The sequence below is a fragment of the Protobothrops mucrosquamatus genome, unplaced genomic scaffold (genome assembly GCF_001527695.2).
Source record: "Protobothrops mucrosquamatus isolate PMUCROS unplaced genomic scaffold, P.Mucros_1.0 scaffold270, whole genome shotgun sequence".
Classification (NCBI taxonomy): Eukaryota; Metazoa; Chordata; class Lepidosauria; order Squamata; family Viperidae; genus Protobothrops; species Protobothrops mucrosquamatus.
The window spans coordinates 6,612-29,093 of NW_015386615.1; the positions used below are offsets into that span (position 1 = coordinate 6,612).

The 22,482-nt window shown below is 34.3% G+C and overlaps 1 protein-coding gene across 1 annotated transcript in view; it reads right to left on the minus strand.

The window, feature by feature from the left end:
- Positions 1-4,886: 4,886 nt before the first annotated feature.
- LOC107286305 (pro-neuregulin-2, membrane-bound isoform) overlaps positions 4,887-22,482 on the minus strand; it is a gene marked incomplete at its 3' end in the record, with an annotated part of 462,740 nt that continues 445,144 nt past the window's right edge. The window contains exons 2-3 of the mRNA XM_015814655.1: positions 13,514-13,697; positions 4,887-5,011 (exon numbers count right to left, since the gene is read on the minus strand). Coding sequence (XP_015670141.1) covers positions 4,887-5,011; positions 13,514-13,697 — 309 coding nt within the window. The remainder of the gene's footprint in view (positions 5,012-13,513; positions 13,698-22,482) is intronic.

Consider the following 22,482-nt stretch of genomic DNA (forward strand, 5'->3'; position numbering starts at 1 on the left):
GATAAGATGTTGAAGTATACAACTAGCAGAAGCTACCCATGCTAACGAAGCAAAGCAGAACAGTATTGCAAAAAAATTCCAAATAAACTAAAATAAAAATACATATTGCTATGGCAAACAATAACACAACAGATATGCCTTTATGGTACCCTTCTATTGTGGGTTAGCATTTTGAATGGTGCCCATCAGGGTGTTTCTTCCACTCAGTATTTTCTAAAGATTATTTTAATTCTAAAAGAAATTAAGTGAAAACTTAGCATACTACAGAACAAATCACCAGCTTTGGTTGTCATGTTCACTTGGAGCAAAGCCATTAAATGCTGCAAATGCTCCACTGAGATTGCAGAGAGCATCACTAATCAATCATCTTATAAATGGGTGCTTTGTTATTAGCAATGCCTATCTATGGCAACCATTTTGTAAGTAGGGAAGTCTCCCATGGCAGCCATTTCAGGATTTCAACACGGTGTCAAATAACTCTCAATGGGCCCTTGCTAAAAAAAAAAAAGTTTAACTACTTTTTGGGGGCCTACAAAACATTAATTCTATACAGCTTTCTTTTAATATATTATTTATCAGCAAACATATAATATAATAAACTTGAGTCATGATAGGAAAGGAATACATCGTTCTCAGATTTCAAAAACTGTTCTCATCATGCATCCAGTGCCTATACACAGAATACCTTCCCCTCCCTCCCTCCCTCCCTTCCTTTCTTCCTGATGCTAATTATTTTTTTCATTTTGATGTAACACATCAAATGTACATGTACCAAAGAACAAGATATACAACATTGGAAAATCAATTATATTTTATTAAAGCCCCTTCTTTTGTCAATCTAGTATACTATTTGGTGTTTATGCCTTCAAAAACTTCATCTTGCTGAATTGCATTTCTCTATGCTTATGTCTCTTTTATGAAGATATAATATTCTCAATACTTGCACAGCACTTCAAAAATTCCATTTAAACCACACTTTAATTTCATTATAGGAATAGGTTAGCAAACTTGGTTGGAATTTTGTAACTTGTACTTAGGGCTTGCAATAAGAATTCTCATACTTTTTGTGATCTTTTCTCCATTCTTTCAGTTGGAAGAGAGAACAGGAATATCCTTAGGTGCGCAAACATGTGTCCATTTATCTGAGTCATTACTTCACCCTTGCAGTCTGGCTGAGTCCCGAATCTGGGATATCACTTCAAACTGCTAAAGCCATTTCAAGTGTGAAACTGTGCAGATTTATGAACAACCAATTCATTTATATATGGGAACTAGGTCAGTTACAGAGAAAAGAAATACCTGTTTAATCCATTACTTCAATACTCATAAATTAGTATTTCAACATAACACTATTATAACAGTAGAATTTACTGGTAATGTTTTTTCCTGTAATTTACTGTGATTTTATTCTTTACATAACTATCTGTCAATTTTTCAAATATCTTAATACTTAGTTTTGAACAAGGGTACCCTAATTATTATTCTAAAATGTACTTTCTAATATATATGTAATAGATACATTCTCAGCATTAGAAGACAAGATAGAAAGACCTACACATAGATTAGAGAACAAATAAAAGTATACTATATCATCAAGACAGTAAAAGAACTGAAATGGAAATGGGCTGGTCACATAGCAAGAATTGATGGCAGGTGGACCAAGACAGTTATTGAATGAATCCCACTTGATAAAAAGTGTCCACGAAAGAGATCTAAAACAACATGGATCGATAACATCAGCAAGTATTATGGGCCCAATGGGCAAAAGAAAGCTCAGAACAATATCGGTTGGAAACATGAAGAAGAGGCCTTCATTCTGCAGAGGATAGACAATGGCTAAGATGATGATGATGGTAATGTCCTAATGCTAATAATTCTATTTTTTTAAAGGAAACAATTTTAGTCTAACCAGAATAATATGTAGAACTCCCATAACATTCTATGTAATCATGTGTTTTGATGATGATTCAAAAATCTTTTTATCAGTTTCATTAATGTATAAAAATTTAAAAAATGCTGGGAAAGAATTGTCAGCATCATATCTCAGTAAAACAGCATCAGTGCCAGCCAATAAAACGAGACCCAATCAATACAAGAGTGTCAGGCAAAGCACCCAGAATCACTCATGAATAGTCTCAGACAGAAGCCTTATTGCTAGCCACCCGTGTTATAGGAATCTCACCAGACTGACTGCATTCTCTTGAGATGGTCAGATAAGGCCTCAAGGATAATAATAATAATAATAATAATAATAATAATAATAATAATAATAATAATAATAATAATAATAATAATAANCTTCTGGAGGCAGGTTGTTCCACTGGTTAATTGTTCTAACTGTCAGGAAGTTTCTCCTTAGTTCTAGGTTGCTTCTCTCCTTGATTAGTTTCCATCTGTTGCTTCTTGTCCTGCCTTCAGGGGCCTTGGAAAATAGCTTGACTCCCTCTTCTTTGTGGCAGCCCCTGAGATATTGGAATACTGCTATCATGTCCCCCCTCGTCCTTCTCTTCATTAAACTAGACATACCCAATTCTAGCAGCCTTTCCTTATATGCTTTGGCCTCCAGTCCCCTGATCATCTTTGTTGCTCTTCTCTGTACTCTTTCTAGAGTCTCAACATCTTTTTTACATCGTGGTGACCAAAACTGGATGCAGTATTATGGGGGAGACAGGCCTCTGAACTCTGCAGTTCAAATACCCTATATTCGCTCACCCACCCACCCTTAACACCTCTCTCCAGTCTAGCTGGAGATTCCAAGACAAAGAGATGGTAAATGAGATTCAACAGATACAGAATGTGATACAACAAGGATATTTCTATTTATTTAGCAATAACATAGCAACAGCACTTAAATTTATACACAGTTCCACTCCATAATATTTTACAGCACTCTCTGAGCAGTTTACAGAGTTAGCCTATTGCACCCAACAATCTGGGTCCTCGTTTTATTGATCTGGAAGGCTGAGTCAACCTTGAGCCAATCAGGACTGAACTCCTGGCAGTGGGCAGAGTCAGACTGCAATGCTGCATTCTAACCACTGCACCACTACGGCTCCTGTTTATTTGCTGAGCTTGTTCTCTCTGTAAAGGAACAGAGGGGGGCTCATCGACCGCAACTCTGTCATAAAGACAGTTTTTGTCGATTCAGGTTAATACAAAACATACTATGTCAGGGGTAGGCAACCTTGGCTCTTTTATGAATCGTAGACTTCAACTCCCAGAATTCCTGAGCCAGAATTCTGGGAGTTGAAGTCCACGAGTCATAAAAGAGCCAAGGTTGCCTACCCCTATACTATGTCCTCAGTTTATTTATGTTCTGAAACTCCCAGGCTGAATTTTTTGATATGTGTTATACATGGAAATGAACCTTTGAAAGTGGCCTCCAAAGTTCCACATATATTTAAAAATGACCTGCTAGAATTGGAAACAGATGATCTGGATGTAATACACCAATGCTTTACTATCTTCATTGGTTTCTAAAATATTTCTTATTTCATTCAAAGTGCTGTTTTGACATTTGAAACTTAAATGACCCTTCTCTGGATATATCACCTAAATATACTGCTCACAAAAATAAAGGGAACGCAAACCCCTTCAGTTCCATGGTAAAATGTTCCCTTTATTTTTTTGAGCAGTATATAAGTAATTGCTAGGACGAAGCTTAAATAATAGTGGCATTTTAATTGTGGGATGTTTTTCCCATCACTATTTTATGGGCATTTTGGTCTCAAACTATTTTGTAAATATTCATATAGTCATCTAAAATCCCTTAATTTTTAAATATTAAAACTATTGTTTTAACATAAAGCTTATACCATAAACTGTCAAGAGAATACAGAACATTATCAAAGTAAAAGATTCTAATACCAACATTACAATGTATAATTAAATGTATACCTCTATAAATATATAATCTGCACATAAATATATTGCCTTTTGCTTTTTAGCATAATGTTTGAAAATCCAGAACATTCAATAGATTCAGAATTTAAAGTAGCACAATACAATACGTTTCCATTTTGTTTTTGTTTTTTTCATCTACTGGCAAATAGACAAAGCATCTGAGTTTTCCTGCTTTAGGAAACAATATGGCAAAATATATAATCATCTGGTAGCTCATAACCAGAAGTATCTGTTATAAAGATTATGCATGCTGATGGAGTAAACAGCAATTTGTGTATCTGCTGTGAAAAACCCAGCAGAACATATTGGTTAAAAATATGTATCTCCTTTTCATTGACTGCAAACTATTTTTTACTTTTCTGTTTTCAGCACCTTAAAATTACAAATCTAAATTACAGGACCCAAGAGGAATAAATGCATTTAACAACTCCATATATATTTCATGTAAATCTATTGCTGTAATCTTGCTAATGAGGATAGTAAACTGGAGCAGTTCCCATGTGCACAAAAGGTAAATCTCTTCCCTGTTTTTGCTGACTAGAAAACAATGAAGCAAGTGCGGCGGTAGTAGAATGTAACATTTTAAGGTCTCTTATATTATGCTCACATTTAAGCCAAAAACAGATCAAGAGTTTTATTTACTTATCTGAGTAATAAAATAAATGATCACTTACTATAAAAAGATATTGTTTTCATAATTACACTTGAAAACGTGTCAGGAAGAATATATTCAAATAACTTGAAAGAACTTCTCAGTGTAAACATTAACTTTTTTTCAATATTGTGTCAAATTACTTAGAAATTCTACTTACATTTGGCCTTTATATTATCCATTAAATGATAAACCCAAATATTTTCACTTCAGTTTAGTTTGAGTTTTATACCCTTAAGTAGATATATTACAGGATTTTTTTAAATTATCAATTCTTATAACAATTCATTTTATTTGCAACAATTCTAGATAAGAATGAACCATGTCTTACCACTGGTGTCTGTAACAGTGATTTGAGCTTTAGTAGTGTCATCTCCAAATCTGTTGCTTGCTTTACATGTATATTCCCCAGCGTCATCCAACGAAGCTTTAGTAATGCGGAGTTCTGAGAATGTTCTAAGGAAAGAAAGTTGAATAATATATTAAATCATTTTATGCATCATTGAAGGAAACAAATATATAAAAAAATACTTTGTAGATTTGTTCCTCCTTTACTGGAAGTGCAGAGAGGAGCCATGCTCATAAGATAAATAACACAATGTAAATTACAGGTAGTCTTCAACTTACAACAGTTCATTTAGTGACCATTTGAAGTTACAATGAAAAATGTGACTTATAACCATTCTTCACACATATGACCCCTGCAGCATCCCCAGGGTCATGTGATTTACATTCAGATGCTTGACAACTGACTCATATTTATGACGATTGGAGTGTTCCGGGCTCCTGTGATCACCTTTGGCAACCTTCTGACAAGCAAAGTCAATGGGGAGGTCAGATTCACTTAACCACCATGTTACTAATTTAACAACTGCAGTGATTCACTTAACAACTGTGTCAAGAAAAGTCGTAAAATGGGGCAAAACTCACTTAACAAATTTCTCACTTAGCAACATAAATTCTGGGCTCATTTGTGGCCATAAGTCGTGGACTACCTGTAGTATGTACAGTAATACACATTTTCCTATTATAGATTTGATAGTATAGGTACTCCTTACTTAATGACCATATGACTCCCTCCCATTACTTACAATCCACCCTTAAAGTTGTGACTGCCGCACAGACACATCTGGAGTCATATGATCACAGTCTGGTGCTTGGCATATTTCAGATCACATTTACAACTGGTTACAGTGTCCCATAGTAACATAACCATGATCTGTGCTATTTTTTGCCAGTTTCCACCCTAAAAAACCCCATTCAGGAGAAAGGAATTTCTTAACATCCATATGGTTTGTTTAACAACCACATAATTCAACTTAATGACCACAGTGACTCACTTTACGACTCTCTTAAAAACAGTCGTAAAATCAAGTCAAGTCATGTGGTGACACACTTAATTATCACAATGTTTTATGCCAAAATTCCAGGTTTGATTGTGGGTGTTAAGTGAGGATTACCTGTAGAACAAATGGGGTAGGGAAAGGATAATCTATTGTCTTTACCTTGAGATTAACCTTCAGTTATTTGTTTGAACTGATCATTAGAAGTTAGAACTAGAAAGCAGTTTGGTTTTTCCTCCTTGGACTCAATTGTTTATTATCCTTGCTTATCTTCTTTTAATGTGAATGAATATATGAGCACAAAACTTCCCATTATTAATTTTTTAAGTAACTCTAAGAACTCTTGTCTGGATGAGGTAAATTGCTTTAAATAATAAAAATACCCAAACATTTGGGTCCTATTTTTCAAAAGAATAAAGACATCTTAACAGTAAGAGATAAAAAATTATTTTGAGTTTAGCTCACCATCCCTCCTATGCTTTTGTGGATATATCTACATGTTTATCTTGACAACAGTACAGATATGAATTGCAATTCCTTCTTCTGTTGTTGTTTTAATCTCCCAGTTTAGACTGTAACCCTGAGAATATTTGAGAGTATTTGATGAGTCTCTCATACAGCTGCTAATGATGGTCAACCCTGCTTAACTTTGTTTGGATCAGTTAAGATTTCTAGCTACTGACAAATGTTGTAGGACAGCCTTAAGTACAATAATTTAACTCTTCAACTGTCTCATTAAAAGCAATGAAGTTGCATGGGGTTTTCCCAGAACATTAACTACATGCTTAATTTAGGATTTGACATTAGGATTTCATTTTGAAGTAGACACTACAATGATAGATTATAGATTACAGCACTTTTATTATAATTGCTCAGTACTGTCTGATCTTTCTAGTAACATACAAACATTGTATATCCTTGTAAATTATAGGATGATTGTGAATGTAGGATATAAGGCTAGAGGTCTCAAACCACCCCATCTATTCACATCTCTACCTCAGATCCTACCTGAGGTAGTGCCTTAATAGCTTCTATCTTCCAGCTGTTGCCTTATCTCCTAATCCAGTATATGAAAGGCAGTGGCCCTGAAATCTATGCTGCCTTTCTTGTGATTAAAATGGCAACATGGAAATAAGTTTAGTATAGTAAAACAATACCTGACCATGTAGCATAGAAACATGGTCTTAATATAAAATTAGAACATAGAATCATAGAGCTGGGAGGGGCCTTGGAGGTCTTCTAATCCAACCTCTTGCTCAAGGCAGGAACCTTATACATCCCGGTCAAACGGTTGTCCAGTCTGTTTTTAAAAACCTTCAGAGTTGGAACACCCACAACTCTGGGAGGCAAACTATTCCATTGTTCTCACACTGTCAGAAAATTTCTCCTTACATCTAGGTTGGATCTCTCTTAAGCAAGCTTTCACCCATTACTTCTTGTCTTACCCTGCTTTGGAGAATAAATCAATCCCCTCTTCTCTGTGACAGTCCTTCAAGTACTGGAAGATAGTTATCATGTCCTCCCTAATCCTTCTTTTCAATAGGCTAGAGTAGACATACCTAGCTGCCTCAACTGTTCATCATATTCAGCTCTTCCTCCTCTCCTTGGGAGATAAACCAATATCAGAGATGAACCAAATTTTAATAAAAAATGAAACTAAGCACTCCTTTTAAACTTTAATATTAAGCATTAAAATGCAGCCATTCATTGTTGGAGAAATAAATTATAGATCTGCATGGATCAGCTAAGTAACACAGATGAAAAAATAATCTAAAATATATATATATAAGCTTCTGGGCAAAACATGAAGATAATGGTCTGCTACAAAAGCTGGAACATCATTCAAGGGAGACATAAAATTCAATCTTTCCCTCATTTTTCTGGGAAGGGGGAGAGATACCTTTAAGTCAGTTTTTGACTTCTGGCAATTGCAATTTTCTTAGCAAGATTTTTTGGAAAGGGTTTGCCATTGCCTCCTCCTAGGATAGTGACAGGGCCAATGTTACCCAGGGACTAGAATTCAGTGTCTCCCAGTTTCTAGACTGGTGCTTTAATCACTACACCAGACCGGCTCTTAAACTTTCCTCTTGTACAGAGATTTAAAGAAATTATACAATATATGAACCCCAACATAGATTCCAGACTAAAACATACACCTCCTTCTATACAAAATGAAGATTCTAAAACTGATGTTTCTCCAGCTTTGGAAGTGATTTCACTTCAACAGGCTGCTCAGAACAAGTGATGGGAAACCCATTCCTTTGCAGCATAGCTCGGAATCTTCAGTCTTTGTTTTTAAAAGAATCAAACTTTCACAAAGAAACCTAGTTGGAATTTCCATTAGCTAATACCTATTACAAGTAGTCCTCAACTTACAACCACAACTGGGATCAGAATTTCAATTGCTAAGCAAGGCAGTTGTTTTTGCCATGTTTGTTGAGTCAATCAGGCAGTTTAGTGAACCCAGCTTTCCCCATTGACTTTGCTTGTTGGAACCCAGCTGAGAAGATTGCAGATGGCGACCACATCACCCTGTTGTAAATACTTGCCAGTTGCCAAGTGATCAAATTCTTGAACCTCAGATGACCATTACTGAGTTGTGGAACAACAGGTTTCTGTAAACTCTTGTAGTGAGCTCTCCAAGGTACTGATATGGAGTTGTCTTGCCAGTGCCCAGACCCACACAGAGAAAAAAATAAATCTCTTCCACACTGTAATTTACCAGTATCTAGAGAAGTTCCTAGGGATTCTCAAACAACAAAGAATGGGGGAAGTAAGCTATATGAATAGGATTGTGAAAGAACAGAAATGTTCCCTTTAATCCTATACAAAATTACCAAGGAAAAATAAAGATAAATAAGAAAATATTCTGGAAGACATGCCCAATTTTAGAAAACAATAAAAAGGACTCTTACATGAGAACTCATGGGAGTAAACAAACTTTAGAAAATATTTTAATATTAAATATCTACTAACATTGTGAAGCCATTGGTCATACACTATGAATTGGCAACTATCTTATAAGTATCCACAGCAAATAAATGAGGTTGTAGATTTCTTATTCACAGTTACAATATATGTTTTATATCTGAGGCACAAGTTTCAGATTTCAGCCTAAAAGTCACCAAATTAATTTCCACCAGAAACCGTGGTAGAACATTAAAATAAAAACAAGCAGTGAATAAAAACATGCTTCCTATGAATAGTCTTACAGAAATCCCAGGTTTCATTTTCAAACACAAATCATGCATGAGGAGATTAACCTTCACATTGAATCTATATAAATTTCTATCCATTCCTTAAAACTGTATCAGGCACCTTTCTATAATGTATAATTAGTCCAATAATAAACTGAACTGATCTCCTTAACTTATGAGCACAAGACAGATGTAAATGAGTATTATTATTATTATTATTATTAATAATAATAATAATAATAATAATAATAATAATAATAATAATAATAATAATAATAATAATAATAATAATAATAATAATAATAATAATAATAGAGTTGGAAGGGACCTTGGAGGTCTTCTAGTCCAACCCCCTGCTCAGGCAAGAAACCCTATACCATTTCAGAAAATGGTTGTCCAGTCTCTTTTATAATATAGCTGCCTGAATTGGGCCAGTTACTGACCTCAGCTTATTTTACTTTACAAAGTAATGATAAAGGTAAAGTAATGAAAATAAGCAATGAATTGTGTAATACGAAAGCACTGAAATAATAATAGCATAGTGCATTCTTAAGTATTAGACCAAAATACTAATACTAATACTGCTTGTATCTATTAGCAAGCATAGATGTAAGCAATATAGCATATATCCCTGCCAGGCCAGGCTTTGTGCTCTATCTGATCTTATTAGTATATTATTTTTATATATTTTAAAAATAAGACCAGGAATTTGCCATGGTATAAAGTGTGGTGGAAGGTAGTGAGGAGGTGAATTCCTAGGAGGAGGGTTGAATTTCAGGAACCTAAGAGGCAACTCAGCTCAGATGGTATGTGTGAGAGAAAGAGAGTGAAGACAACACCTCCCCATTAGTTCAAAGAGTATGTTACAAATGTAGATGGTAGCATCTTTAGTCTGGCAAGTTTTGTTTATAGGTGTGAAACAATAAAGATCTCAGCTTGGAAGAATTGCCATGTGCCATTCTTGGTTTTGGGTGTGACACAAAGTGACAGAATTTAGCATTTAACTACTGTATATTTCACAAAATTTCTTTAGGCCACATATAAGTACGATGAGCATTATTCAATAATAAAATCAGTGGGTGTCTACAATGAGGTACTTTTATTGATAGTGAGTAATGCTTTCAGCTTCACATAGCATCTATTGAAGCTGGATTGTAAATAAAAACAAGACCAGGTTAGGAGGAAAAAATGAAGGCATGAAATCAAGATGGACTGATTGGTGTACCAACTACAAAAATGTATTTATTGCCACCCCCCGCAACATTACTGATAATTGCTTTAAAAACTGCCTTTTTATTTTATAAAAATAATCCTTACTCAATTCAATATGAATTAAACTAAAACATACCAAAGTATGCTTAATTTAAACCATATGTAAATGTACAAAACCTTTACATTCAGGGGGTTCTCAAAGTGTATCAATTTCCAGTTATAAAGACAGGGATGGAATTTCAATGTGTTCGTTATAAAACTTAAAAGTTTATTTTTTTCCTGATAGATTTAATAGTTTCTATTTCACTCCTTTTTAGACTGTAATTAAGGTTAGGTCTAAATATTAGTATAACTGTGATATGATTGATAAGTTTCTGCTGTATAAAAATCTTATATGAATTCCTGTGTTGTTGATCATATATTTTTAAATGAAATCTTTACTGAAGAACATTTCCATGAAGCTTAATTAGCAGATTTTGCATCACCTTTACATACATGATAACTTTTGTAGAATAATTAGCCTTCATGCCCCTCTCCCCTAAAAAAAGCTGTACTGATCTAACAGGAGCTCTCAGTTCTGGCAGGGAATAACTTAATATAATCTTTACACATATCTTGCAAATAGAAAGTTGTGTTAAAATATCACAAAACATCCAAATAGAAAGCAGGAGATTGAGCCTTTCACTTGCAAACTTGTGAATATATCACACTGGAGCTGTACACATGAGCTGATCAGGTCTGGCAAAGGAAATGGTGGGCTTTTAAGATATTTATAAAACTATTTCTTTTGTAACCAATTTGTATTTTGGAATTCTGTAAACTGTTTTTGTCAGGTCTACCTAACAGTATGATCTAAACTCAATGCTATTTCTGGCTAAAGTGGGTTAGGCTGAAGCTCAACTAAATTCTGTCATCCAGAATTTCTCTCACTAACCAGATTTTGTGTTCTGACCACAAATTTTCATCCAGAAAATTGTTCAGGAAATGGCAGCTACAGCCAAGAAAGGGGTGGGAAAGGTCAGGGGAAAGGAGGAGCAAAGCTCCATTCGAAGCAGGAAAACATGCAGGCAAAATAAAGCAAAATTAGGATGTGCTGAGGTAATTTCTATTTTCCAGGGCACAGAATCTAAGCAGAAGCTCTAGGGGTAGAAATCATAACCCTTCCTTGTGCCGTATACAGGTAGTCTTCTATGTACAACAGCTCATTTAGTGACCATTCGAAGTTACAATGGCACTGAAAAAAGTGACTTATCACCGTTTTTCACACTTACGACTGTTGCAGCATCCCCGTGGTCACATGATTTACATTTGGATGCTTGACAACTGGTTCATATTTATGACGGCTGCAGTGTTCCGGCTTTGTGACCATCTGACAAGCAAATGTAAGGGGGAAGCCAGATTCCCTTAACAACCATGCCACTAACTTAACAACTGCAGTGATTCACTTAACAACTGTGGCAAGAAAGGTTGTAAAATGGGGCAAAATTCACTTAACAACTGTCTCATTTAGCAACAGAACTTTTGGGCTCAATTGTGGTTTGTAAGTTGAGGACTGTCTGTACATCTTCAGCTGATATGAAATCTAATCTCAAACTATGACCATGGTACTGATATGCTATGCTTTTAAAAATAGAAATCCATATAAAATATATCTACTAATTTTACAAAATCCATTCACTGTTCGCAGCTCTGACAATAAGGAATTTTTTTTTCCAAGATAAGATATTTTATCCAAGATAAGATCCGTTTACCCGAAAAAATTCATAGCTTGTCTCTTGAATTTTCAGAGTCCATCTGGAATTTTCTACAAACTTTCAAGCTCAACTTCCCAACCATGTCAGCTGTTACTGAAATGTAACATCAAGACTAGTAATTTTCATAAATGCATATTGAATCAATCCTCCCGAATAGGTTCATTTGTTAAAGCATGTCTCACAATGTAGCAGGGATCATATTACATACAAAATATATAATATTGGACTCAAACCTGGGTCCAAGGTAACCTTGATCCAGCTGTAAAACTGTTATTTTCCCGCAATACTTCAACCTCTTTAAGCTTTGCATGAAATGGAAAGTCTTTTCTGCCAGTTAAACGGCCTTAAGAACTGCTTCAATCAATCATGTTCAGTTTAAAACCAGCTGACTTCCTAAGTCATCCTTCACTATATTTAATATAGTGACAGCTGATGGCAATTTAGTATTCTAGTATTTAACATAAGACACACAGAGAAAAAAAGGACTTTGGTTTAACAAAAAAAATAAAGTGTTTTCATTGATTTTGGCAGCTGTTTGGGATTGAACAATGCAGCCATGAGAATAAGCATAATAAGCTTTCCAGACACTCATTGTTTGAAATGAACTAACAAAAACTCTGCTTCATCTTCCTTTAATGAACATATGATAAAATCAGCAGCATGAAGGATACTTGTGTCTTGATATTTGGTTCAATTGAGCTCACTCAGAGGAAATGGACTAAAACACATCAAAATGTTTGTGTTACTTTTTTAAAATTCATACCAAGATTTTAGCTTCATAACTGTTCTTTGAGGCAGATTAAACTAAGAAATAGGGAGTTTAAACATATCCAAAACCAATCAAGGTATTTTACTGATTGCACAAATGTTAAAGATTAAAAACCAATCTAGTCAGATCAATGAAAAATTATATTCACATTATATTCACATTCTAACCAGATCATTAAAAATATATTGATTCTAACTGTCATGCAACAGTCCGTGAGTTTTCTAAGCAAGAATGAGAGGAAACTATAGCTATTTTTTTCTAAACATAACAATACCTAGCTAATAAATTAAGGATTTCTTTTTCGTCTCTCACAATGATTATTAGACTGTGAATGTGTCTAGCACAGTGGGTGCAAACTGCTTTAGTAAATTTATACTTTTATGCACAGTTTGGATTATTGCACTACCACTGCAGGATTAGAAATACATTCATTGTAAAGGAAATTATGCCTTATAGAACTAGCTTAATGATGACAAAGAGTTTCTGTTTAACTTTTTATGAAATAAGATATAACAGCAGCATCATAAAATCACTAAATTAAAATAAAATATAAACCTATTTCCATGAATTACCTCTTTCCAAACAGAATAACAAATTTTGGGCATCTGAGATCATTAATACAGTTAATATCTGCATCATGGTAAACAATTCTCAGCTTTTTAGATACACTGCTATATACTTACTTTTGTTTTTTTGGGCTCTTAATCTTGATATTTTCTGGTCTGTTTCTTTTTGTTATTTCTTGTCCATTCTTTAACCATTTGAATTTGAGAGAGAGGTGCTCAGAACTGGCTTCACATCTGAGAACTAATGTCTGACCCACAGCAGATTCTTGACTTTTCATCTCCTTCAATTTAGGAGGCACAGCTAAAGAAAAAAATAATAAGGTGTAAGTGACTATGTTGTCTTTTAAATTGAAAAACAAAGGCAGAAAGTGGCATCTGAGCAACTTGGAGCATTTAGAATATCTTGAAATCATGCAACTCTTTACGTGAAAGTTGCCAGTTTCATGAAAAATATATATACATCATGAAATGAAGGGAAACAAATGGGAGGATACTTAATGATAACAACCAAAACTGCTTTGAATTACTAAGTTTGTTATACCCTGTGTATTCAACAATGTTATGTTTGGATGAACTGATAATATGACTGGGAAATGCTGTTCTCTCCCATTCCATCATTTGTAGTTGCAGACTCTCAGAAACTGACACTCTGTAATCCTCTTGTTCCTGGATCTCAAGGATGGCTGGAAGTGGAATTCGAGAATATTTCCACTCATTCTACAACAGATTATAATATAATCACTAGAAGAAAGCTCTGTAGCCCAGAGAAATCTACCTCGCCTGCAAAGCATTCCTTTCCCTGCCAAGGAAAAACTTATTTTAGGATGTTCATTAACCTATAAAATGTTTGGGATTTAGTAATTGTTGCATTTAGATAAATCATTCATGCAACTATTTAAGGTTTTTAAAAATACACAGTTATATAATTACTGATGATGCCTGCTATATAAATGGTGCCATTGGATAGAAATCACTAAATTTACATCTTGCATTTCTTTTCTAATGGAAATTTAGGCAACATCTTTAGCAGTTCCAGAGGTCTGCTACACAGAAAAAAAAAATCACACTAGTGTTAGAAAAGTTGTTGCTTCATGATCCTTCAGATTATGCTGTAATATAGAGCCAAGCTCCAATAAAGCCAGGCTGTGTCAGTACAATAAAATTTGTTCTTCAAAAAGAGTCTATCTCTGTTAGTAATAGGCCTGTTTTATTTACACTGTTCTCCAATTCTGAAACTTAAAGGAGTATCTTTCAAGATCTAGTTTCTCCTTTCAAAGAGGGAACACTTTATACAGTACATTACATTTTGTAATAAAATAAACACAGGCTTTGGTTGCAGATGTTTCCATGACATAAAAAGGCAAGCTGGAATACCAGCCCAATTACCCTTCTCCCCCTTACTTGAGTTGCATAACTTGTTTATGACTTATTGCACAGGGTGAACGCAGTGCATCTGCAGATTTCAATGAAAAGCAGGAAGCATGTTTATGGTTTTACTTTATTTTCCTTTTAGGAAAGTTTTGAATGGAAATCTCCAATTCTCTCTACTTGCCAAAGAGGGAAATCCATATATAAAATCAGATACGTCAGCTCCCAATCTGTGTGAAGAGGGGAGGTGTGTGCAACTGAATGGCATTTCCCTTGGGATCCCAGTAGGCCACGTTTGCTGTGTAATACACAGCAAACACAACATTTTCATCCATTTGGAAACAAAAAAGAAGGTCTTTTTTGGTTTTAAATTTTTATTCTAATATTTTCAGCTTCATTTTTAATAGTTCAGCTATTTAAATATATTTCAAATACATGTAATTTTGACTCTGCCAAGACTCAGGAGAATTCAAAGCAAGGCTGTTTGATATTTTGGCTGTTAAGCATCAATTAACATCTAATGGCACAGTTGATATTTTTTAAAAAGATCAAGGTAATTAGCCAGTGTGGTGAGGAAATCATAGGAAAGCTTCTTCCCCAGATATTAGAAAAATAAGGCTGTTAAGAGTTATTGATGTAAAGTCAATTTTATTATCATGTACTGTACATTTACCAGTAAGTATAGTATTTATCTTGTCTGCAGAAATAAAATTGTTACTTTCACATGAGATGGGCAAAAGTCATGCCTGAATTAATATGAAAAAACAGCAAAAGAAAAAAAAACAAATGAAGACACAGCAAAAGAAAAAGAAAAAAAATTCTTTTAAAGATCATCGAGGTGTTATTCCCTAAACAGGCTGTATTATATATTGTCAATTCTACTGTTGAGATTTTATTGAATTACTACAAAATTACATGCTAAAAAAAGGAAAACAGACAGATATCCAAGTATATCTGAGAGATTTTACTTCCTTAACATGATACTTGGTGGTCCTTTTTGAATATGATTAATTTCAGAAAAAACTTAACTACGGAAAAACTAAGAGAACATGGATTCTGTAGAAATCAACCTATAGATTCTGCAAATCATTGCGGTATTTTTGCTTCATCAGGTATCATTAACTGATCTTGTACTAATTAGCTGTCAGCAGATTTGCAGCTTTTCAAAAAAAGTCTATTTCTTGTTAAAAGGAAAAGGCATGTAATAAATTTTATTAAAAAGTACAAAGGCAGCTTGTCTGATTGTCACTGTAGGCCAGATATAGGACTACAAAAATTTGGGAATAAATCCCATTTAGATGGGGGGGGGAGCTAAAAGATAAAGATATAGACGACTAAGTTGCAAAAAAATTATCATGAAAGTTTCCTATTATCTCACATAGCATATAAATATCTTGTGAAGGACACATTTGCAGCACAACCTATTGAATGTCAACCCCAAAATAAGAGCCGTTTTACTGAATTTACTGCCAAGTAAGTTTGTATTGCAGCCTTAATATTTTTCAATAAAATACTGAATACAGTCTTAGCTTTTTTTCAGTATAGGCAATCTAGTTCCATAAAAAAACCTTTTTGCAGCAAACGCTGTGGAGAACCACAAAAATGACCTTGAAGAAGGTATGCAGGGGAAACAGTGAGCAAAACAGGCATTTAACTGGGATGTCAGCCCTTTGAAGTAGAACTGACTCCATAAGAAATTTTGTAACTTATATTATTGATATAGGCCAGGCTATAGTAACAGCATTTTCCCTTCCCTTCTTACGTCAAAGACAATCAAGATGGGGTCATGTTTATGTTTAGTTCTAACACCTTTTTGCTTTCTCAAATCAAAATCTTTATTACTGCATTTAAGGCAGAAAACACTACAGTAGAAATGCATATACATATATCTAAACTTTATAAAACTATAAAACTAAATGGACATAAAATACAATAAAATTATATAAAATAAAGTAACAACAATATAGGTAACAGTGCCAATCACCAAAAGTTCGACTACTCTTCAGTCGTAAGCAGGACAAATGGTGGCAAAAAAAACCCCAGGCAACCTGGAAAGAGCCACAGAGTCCTGGTAGGACAGAACAAGGGGGAAGATAAGCATTGTGCTCTCTGCTAGGGTAATTCTTTCTTTCCCAGACATAAATCAGATTTAGCTAAGTGACTGGGTTACATACCTTCCCTAAATAATCTCTGTGGTTTTCTACTGATGCCATATAATCTATAGTTCATAAATGTTTGTATTTTCCCATAAAACAGATTGTCCCTAAGTTATATTGCATTTTATATTATATTGTATTTTAATATTTCTATTTCTCTGCTTTTCTCAAGTAGAATTAATGAATATTGTAAGATTGGTTCCAACAAAGTTGGTGTTTGTCTAAAATCTTATACAGACTTTATAAGGAGGTTTATTTGTAGCCTGAACATTTGACATTATCTATCATTGTTTGCTAAGTATTGTGAACTGAACAATTCACAGTACTAACATCATCAATTTGTGTCAGAGGCTCAGACTTACTGGAAAATATTGATATATTGCCATATCTTTGGCAGAGAAGTTTTACCTCAGGCATTTTGGAACAACTGAAACCACAGCTCATGCGCTGCTATATATAGTAGTATCAATTTTATGATGTACAGTGATAGTGATTATATAGTGTTAATTTTAAGTAAATTTTCTGGTAGATCAGGTAGTTATTATTTTTAAATTCTTCCTGTGGATTCTAATATTCTTTTCAAAATTGCCAAATTCTGTTATAAATCCTATGAACTAGGAGACAAATGAGAAAACCTAGACATTTTTGAAATTAAATTAAACAATTTGTCCATGGAAGCTTTTGATTATGCTAAGATTGCATAATGGTCTCAATTTGTTAGCTAAATACCACACATTGATGTGGCTGGATAATATGCTTTTTGGCTACCATTGGATAGTCTGTCTATTTCTACTTATCTACCTAAACACATACAGTACATTGTAAATCCTAGATTCTACTTAGTAAGTTTGCAATAGTTTGCAAAAACTTGCACCAAACACATAGTTTTCAAGAATATACTTTACCCAATTGAAAAAACAGTAACATAAAGTATTAATTTACTTTCATAAGTATTTTGCACTCATACATATCATCAGGTAAATCTGTTATCTTTACTCTTTATCCTACATGAGTTTCTTAATGGGACAAATTTGCAATATGATCTTTCCTAGCTGTTATCATCAGCCCTCTACAAAATAACATGAGGATGCTCAAACCTTTCTATCTGTTCCATGCTTTTCCTCTTCTGAAATCTTTCCCTATTGCTTAAGAAAGTAATTTGACTGAAGTATTTTTTAATTGTTATTATTTTTCCATCATATATTAAAAACGATATTCACAGAGAAAGGGAGACCTTACATCCAGACTAATGTCCCCAAATCTGAATTTAGAAGACATGCTTCCAATATTTGCAGAAGTATATTTAAAAGATGGAGCAGCGTTGCAATTTATGCTAAGTTTAATGGACAAGGGCAAATAATTCAAAATATTATGGATTATGTTAAATATTCATATATATATTTGGAGAATCAATAATTTGAAGTAATTGATTTGATAATGGAAGTGGCAAATTGTTATTATAGATTTCCTGTGTTGTTTCTCCTTCAGTTATTTACAGAGCTTATCAAGGGTACACCCTTTTTCTTAAAAAAACAAAAAAACAAAAACCCAACTGTAATGTGATTTGATTTTGGCTTAATGTTATATGAACCTCTTCCAGTAGACATTAACCACGGGCTTGGGACCAAAGATAGGTTTTAAGGACTTTGGGAATGCCAGAAAAGAGGAGGCTGTTTATACCTTTGGGAGGATGAAGTTTCAGAGGCCAGGGGCCATAACAGAGAAAGCATGCTTCCTTGGACCCACAAGTTGACAAGAAAGGACTTGGAGCATATCCATTCTGCCCAAGTATATCGGGTAGGATGAAAAGCAATCCCACAGGTTACCTTGGCACGAATGGCCTAAGGGTAACAATTAGCACCTTGAATTGTACTTGGAAGTCAATGCTCAGCTCATTTAGCATACATCAGAGATCAACTATCTATCTATCTATCTATCTATCTCATTTATATGGCTGCCCATCTCATAAGAAGCAACTTATGCATAACAATAGTGCATAATAATCAACTGAGTAGCCCAGAATAGTAAAAAGTCATAATGGGGACCAAGAAATGATAGCCCATTGAGTTCTATCCATCTATCTGAACTATAAAAGTTATCACTTCTCAGAATTAGGCACAGAAGTCAAAAGTCCTTGAATGTATCAGTGTCCCTCGAGTAATCAAAGACTTCTGATTCTCAGCCTTTCATGTGCAAATTAATAATATGAATAAATATATCAAGGCATAATTCATCGGTTTAAAAAGTCTAAAGTTAATGTTTAACACTGAAAAAACTATAGAGTAGAATAGCCAAACTATGAGGTTCCTGATCAATTTATATTAGTATTAAGCATAACATCTCCAAAATCTGAGTACTGTTTCCTGTCAGAGATCCACTTAACAGAAGATACTAGCTGCTATCAATTAGAACCTGATGATTCAAAACAATTGTAACATTTATCTGTTATATTTTTTCAACCATTCCTTACAAATTCGCAATGATGAATGACAGAATGAGGATTTTACTGTAAAAGTGATGTAATGGGAAATGAAATAAAGTTATGCCCATGAAGAGCTACATTAATTCCTCACTTAGGAACAAAAAGTGCCCATTGGATATGATGAATTCATATAACCACTACGATATTTGCTTAACAACTGCAGCATTAACCAACAGTGCCACACAGGTTGCAAAATTGGGCATATACATGGTGACCCACTTAACAATCACGGGTTAATTTCAGGCTCAGTCATGATCATTAAGTCCAGGACTACCTGTAGTTTTACTTCTTTGCCAGCATTTTCACATGGTTGATGCAAATAAACATTGTAAGAAAATGTTTCCTTCTCATTTCTTGCTTCTGAAGAAAATCATACTGTTTTGTACTACCTTACAATTAATATATTCTGCCAACACTTTTATAGATGAAGTCCAATGTTCTCCCTTAGCTTGATGATACATGTACCCATGACATAAAAGGAGAATTGTCAACAGTGCAATGAAACAGCAATTGATTAAATTAAAAACAAATACCTTGTTAAAATAAGTATGGTGGCCATTTATCTGGCAGTAATTGATGCTAACACAAATCTTTTAGCAGTATTAACTTAATTAGCAGTAATGCGCTATGAAAACATTGTGTTATGTTTTTTTGCAATGCCTCATCTTGGAATACCCCTCTAAAAATCATGAACAAAAACTTTAGGAAGTAAAATGAACTTATATACTTCTAACGCCTCTTAAGTATTTGAATATGATATAATAAAACTAGCATAATAATCAAACAATATTAAACCAAATGCCTTACATTAGAAGCAGTTCAAATTAAAAGACATATTTGCAGATGTTGGGAAGATTTATTTTTCTTTAGGAAGTATCTTTCTTTTCTTCTCTAGATTTATGAGCTATCCCAAGGATTTGTTTTATACAAGAATAAACTATGAAACTACTTTGCAAGCAGGTTACTGAAGCCTCAAGATGACAAAGATATGCAGCTAAATAGAAAAAAGGATACTGAAATTTACATATGCATAGAAGAGATTCTTACTTTCTGTTACAGTTTCCATTCATATAATAGCAATATTATGAAGAAATCAGTGGGTATTTCTGATTTCAGAAATGTTAATGCTGTGAAATCCTACTGCTGCAAATAAAGCTTTGTTTTAACTGCACAAGTTTATAGTTTAACTGATGTACATACTGACTTAAGACAGTACTATTACAACAAAAAATACCAGGCAGCTAAGAAATGTGTAGCTAATATATGATAGGTAATTGAACAACTTAAACAAAAAGTATGAAGAGTTTGAGGATTGTAGAGAAAAAGTGTGTTGTGTATATGGAAATTCGTGCAAAATCTCCCCAGAGATCTCCTCTAGGATGATTGCATTTTGTTTAATGGCAAATAAAAGATTTTCCTTTGTAATAATCTTAAACTGGAAACTTTTGGTTTCTATTAATGTCCAAATTTCTATTTATGTGCAAAATTATTTGCAGGAGTGCAATGAAACATAGATGCTTTTTTTTCTTTGATTTTTTTCTCATAATCATATGACTCTTGGCATTGCACATATAAAACATATGCCACAATAATGTATGTTAAATAAGATATTTCATATATTTTTATTTGAATGTTGCTTCTATGTGTTTGTAGACATGTACGCATGCTATGAAATGTGACAATGTAACCACATTGCTTAAGGACAGCAATCCCAGTTGCCATTGTTAAACAAGGACCACATGTGTCTTTTGAACATCCAACTTCCTGCTCGTTTCCCCATTGACTTTGCCTGTGAGAACTGGCAGGGAATATTAAAAATTGCAATCGTGTGACTGCAGCTCGCTGTGATGTCATCATCACAAATCAGTTTCCTGGATTGTGGTCACATGACTGACTGCCAGAACTCCAAGGAATGGTATAAGTCCCCCTCATTCGATGTCAACATAAATTTGCTGAACGAGTAGTCATAAACCAAGGACTACCTGAATACAGAATTCAAACAAAATAGATTAAAACAAAGTAATATGTAATTTATATAAGATTCCAACCTGCTTCCAGAATGACAACAGGGTGAGGGCGAATCTGATTTCATGAAAACAGGCTGTTTCATAATGCGGGGGCCAACTCAGAAAAGGACTCTTCTGTGCTCAGTCCATCTACTCTCCATTAATGAAGATTATAGTCAATTTTTCTTCAGGGTATTTGTATTCTTCAGTTTGTCAATTCCAGCTGAAGGACAACATTCTAAAGGTACAGCAGCCCCAAACTACTTAGGACTTTACAAATCAAAACCAGCACTTTAACTTGCATCCAGAAACTTAATGAGAGTTAATGCAGGGTCTGGAACACAAATGCTCACTGTTTTTTTTATGCAGTTAATACATTTTGGACCATTTGCAATTTTGGAATAATCTTTAAAGGCAGTCATAAGCAAAGTGTACTGCAGTCTATCCAGAACGTGATGACAGCCCAAGTTGACTGTCACAAGAATCTCACAGTACTATATATCAACTTGAAGGAATGCAAAGATATTTCAGTTAAATCCCCGGCTACAGAACCACTACCTCAGAGAGGAAAATATTGAAATAAAATATATTAGCTGCCTCTTGATTTCTTGATTCACATATCTTCATTAAGTAAGTAATGAAGTGGTAAGTAATTGTAACAAGCCATTTCTACCCTAAGCATACATATCCAAAACAAGACATCCCAATGCAATAAGATCCATGCACTGTGGTTAGCCTACTATCTATGGAGATTCTCAGTCATCCAGGTCATGGTTGTCCCAAAGCTGCTTTGTTCACGAGGCAAGTGGACTTTCTTGTTTTTCTTTGAAGACATTTTGTTTCTCATCCAAGAAGCTTCTTCAGCTCTGACTGGATAGTGGGGAATGGCAGGATTTATACTCCTTGCAGACAGCTGATCATTTACATTATTTTAGCGAGTCAACGACTCGACTCGCTAAAAGAATGCAAATGACCAGCTGTCTGCAAGGAGTATAAATCCTTCCATTCCCTACTATCCAGTCAGAGCTGAAGAAGCTTTTTGGATGAGAAGCGAAACGTGATGGTACAGTGGTT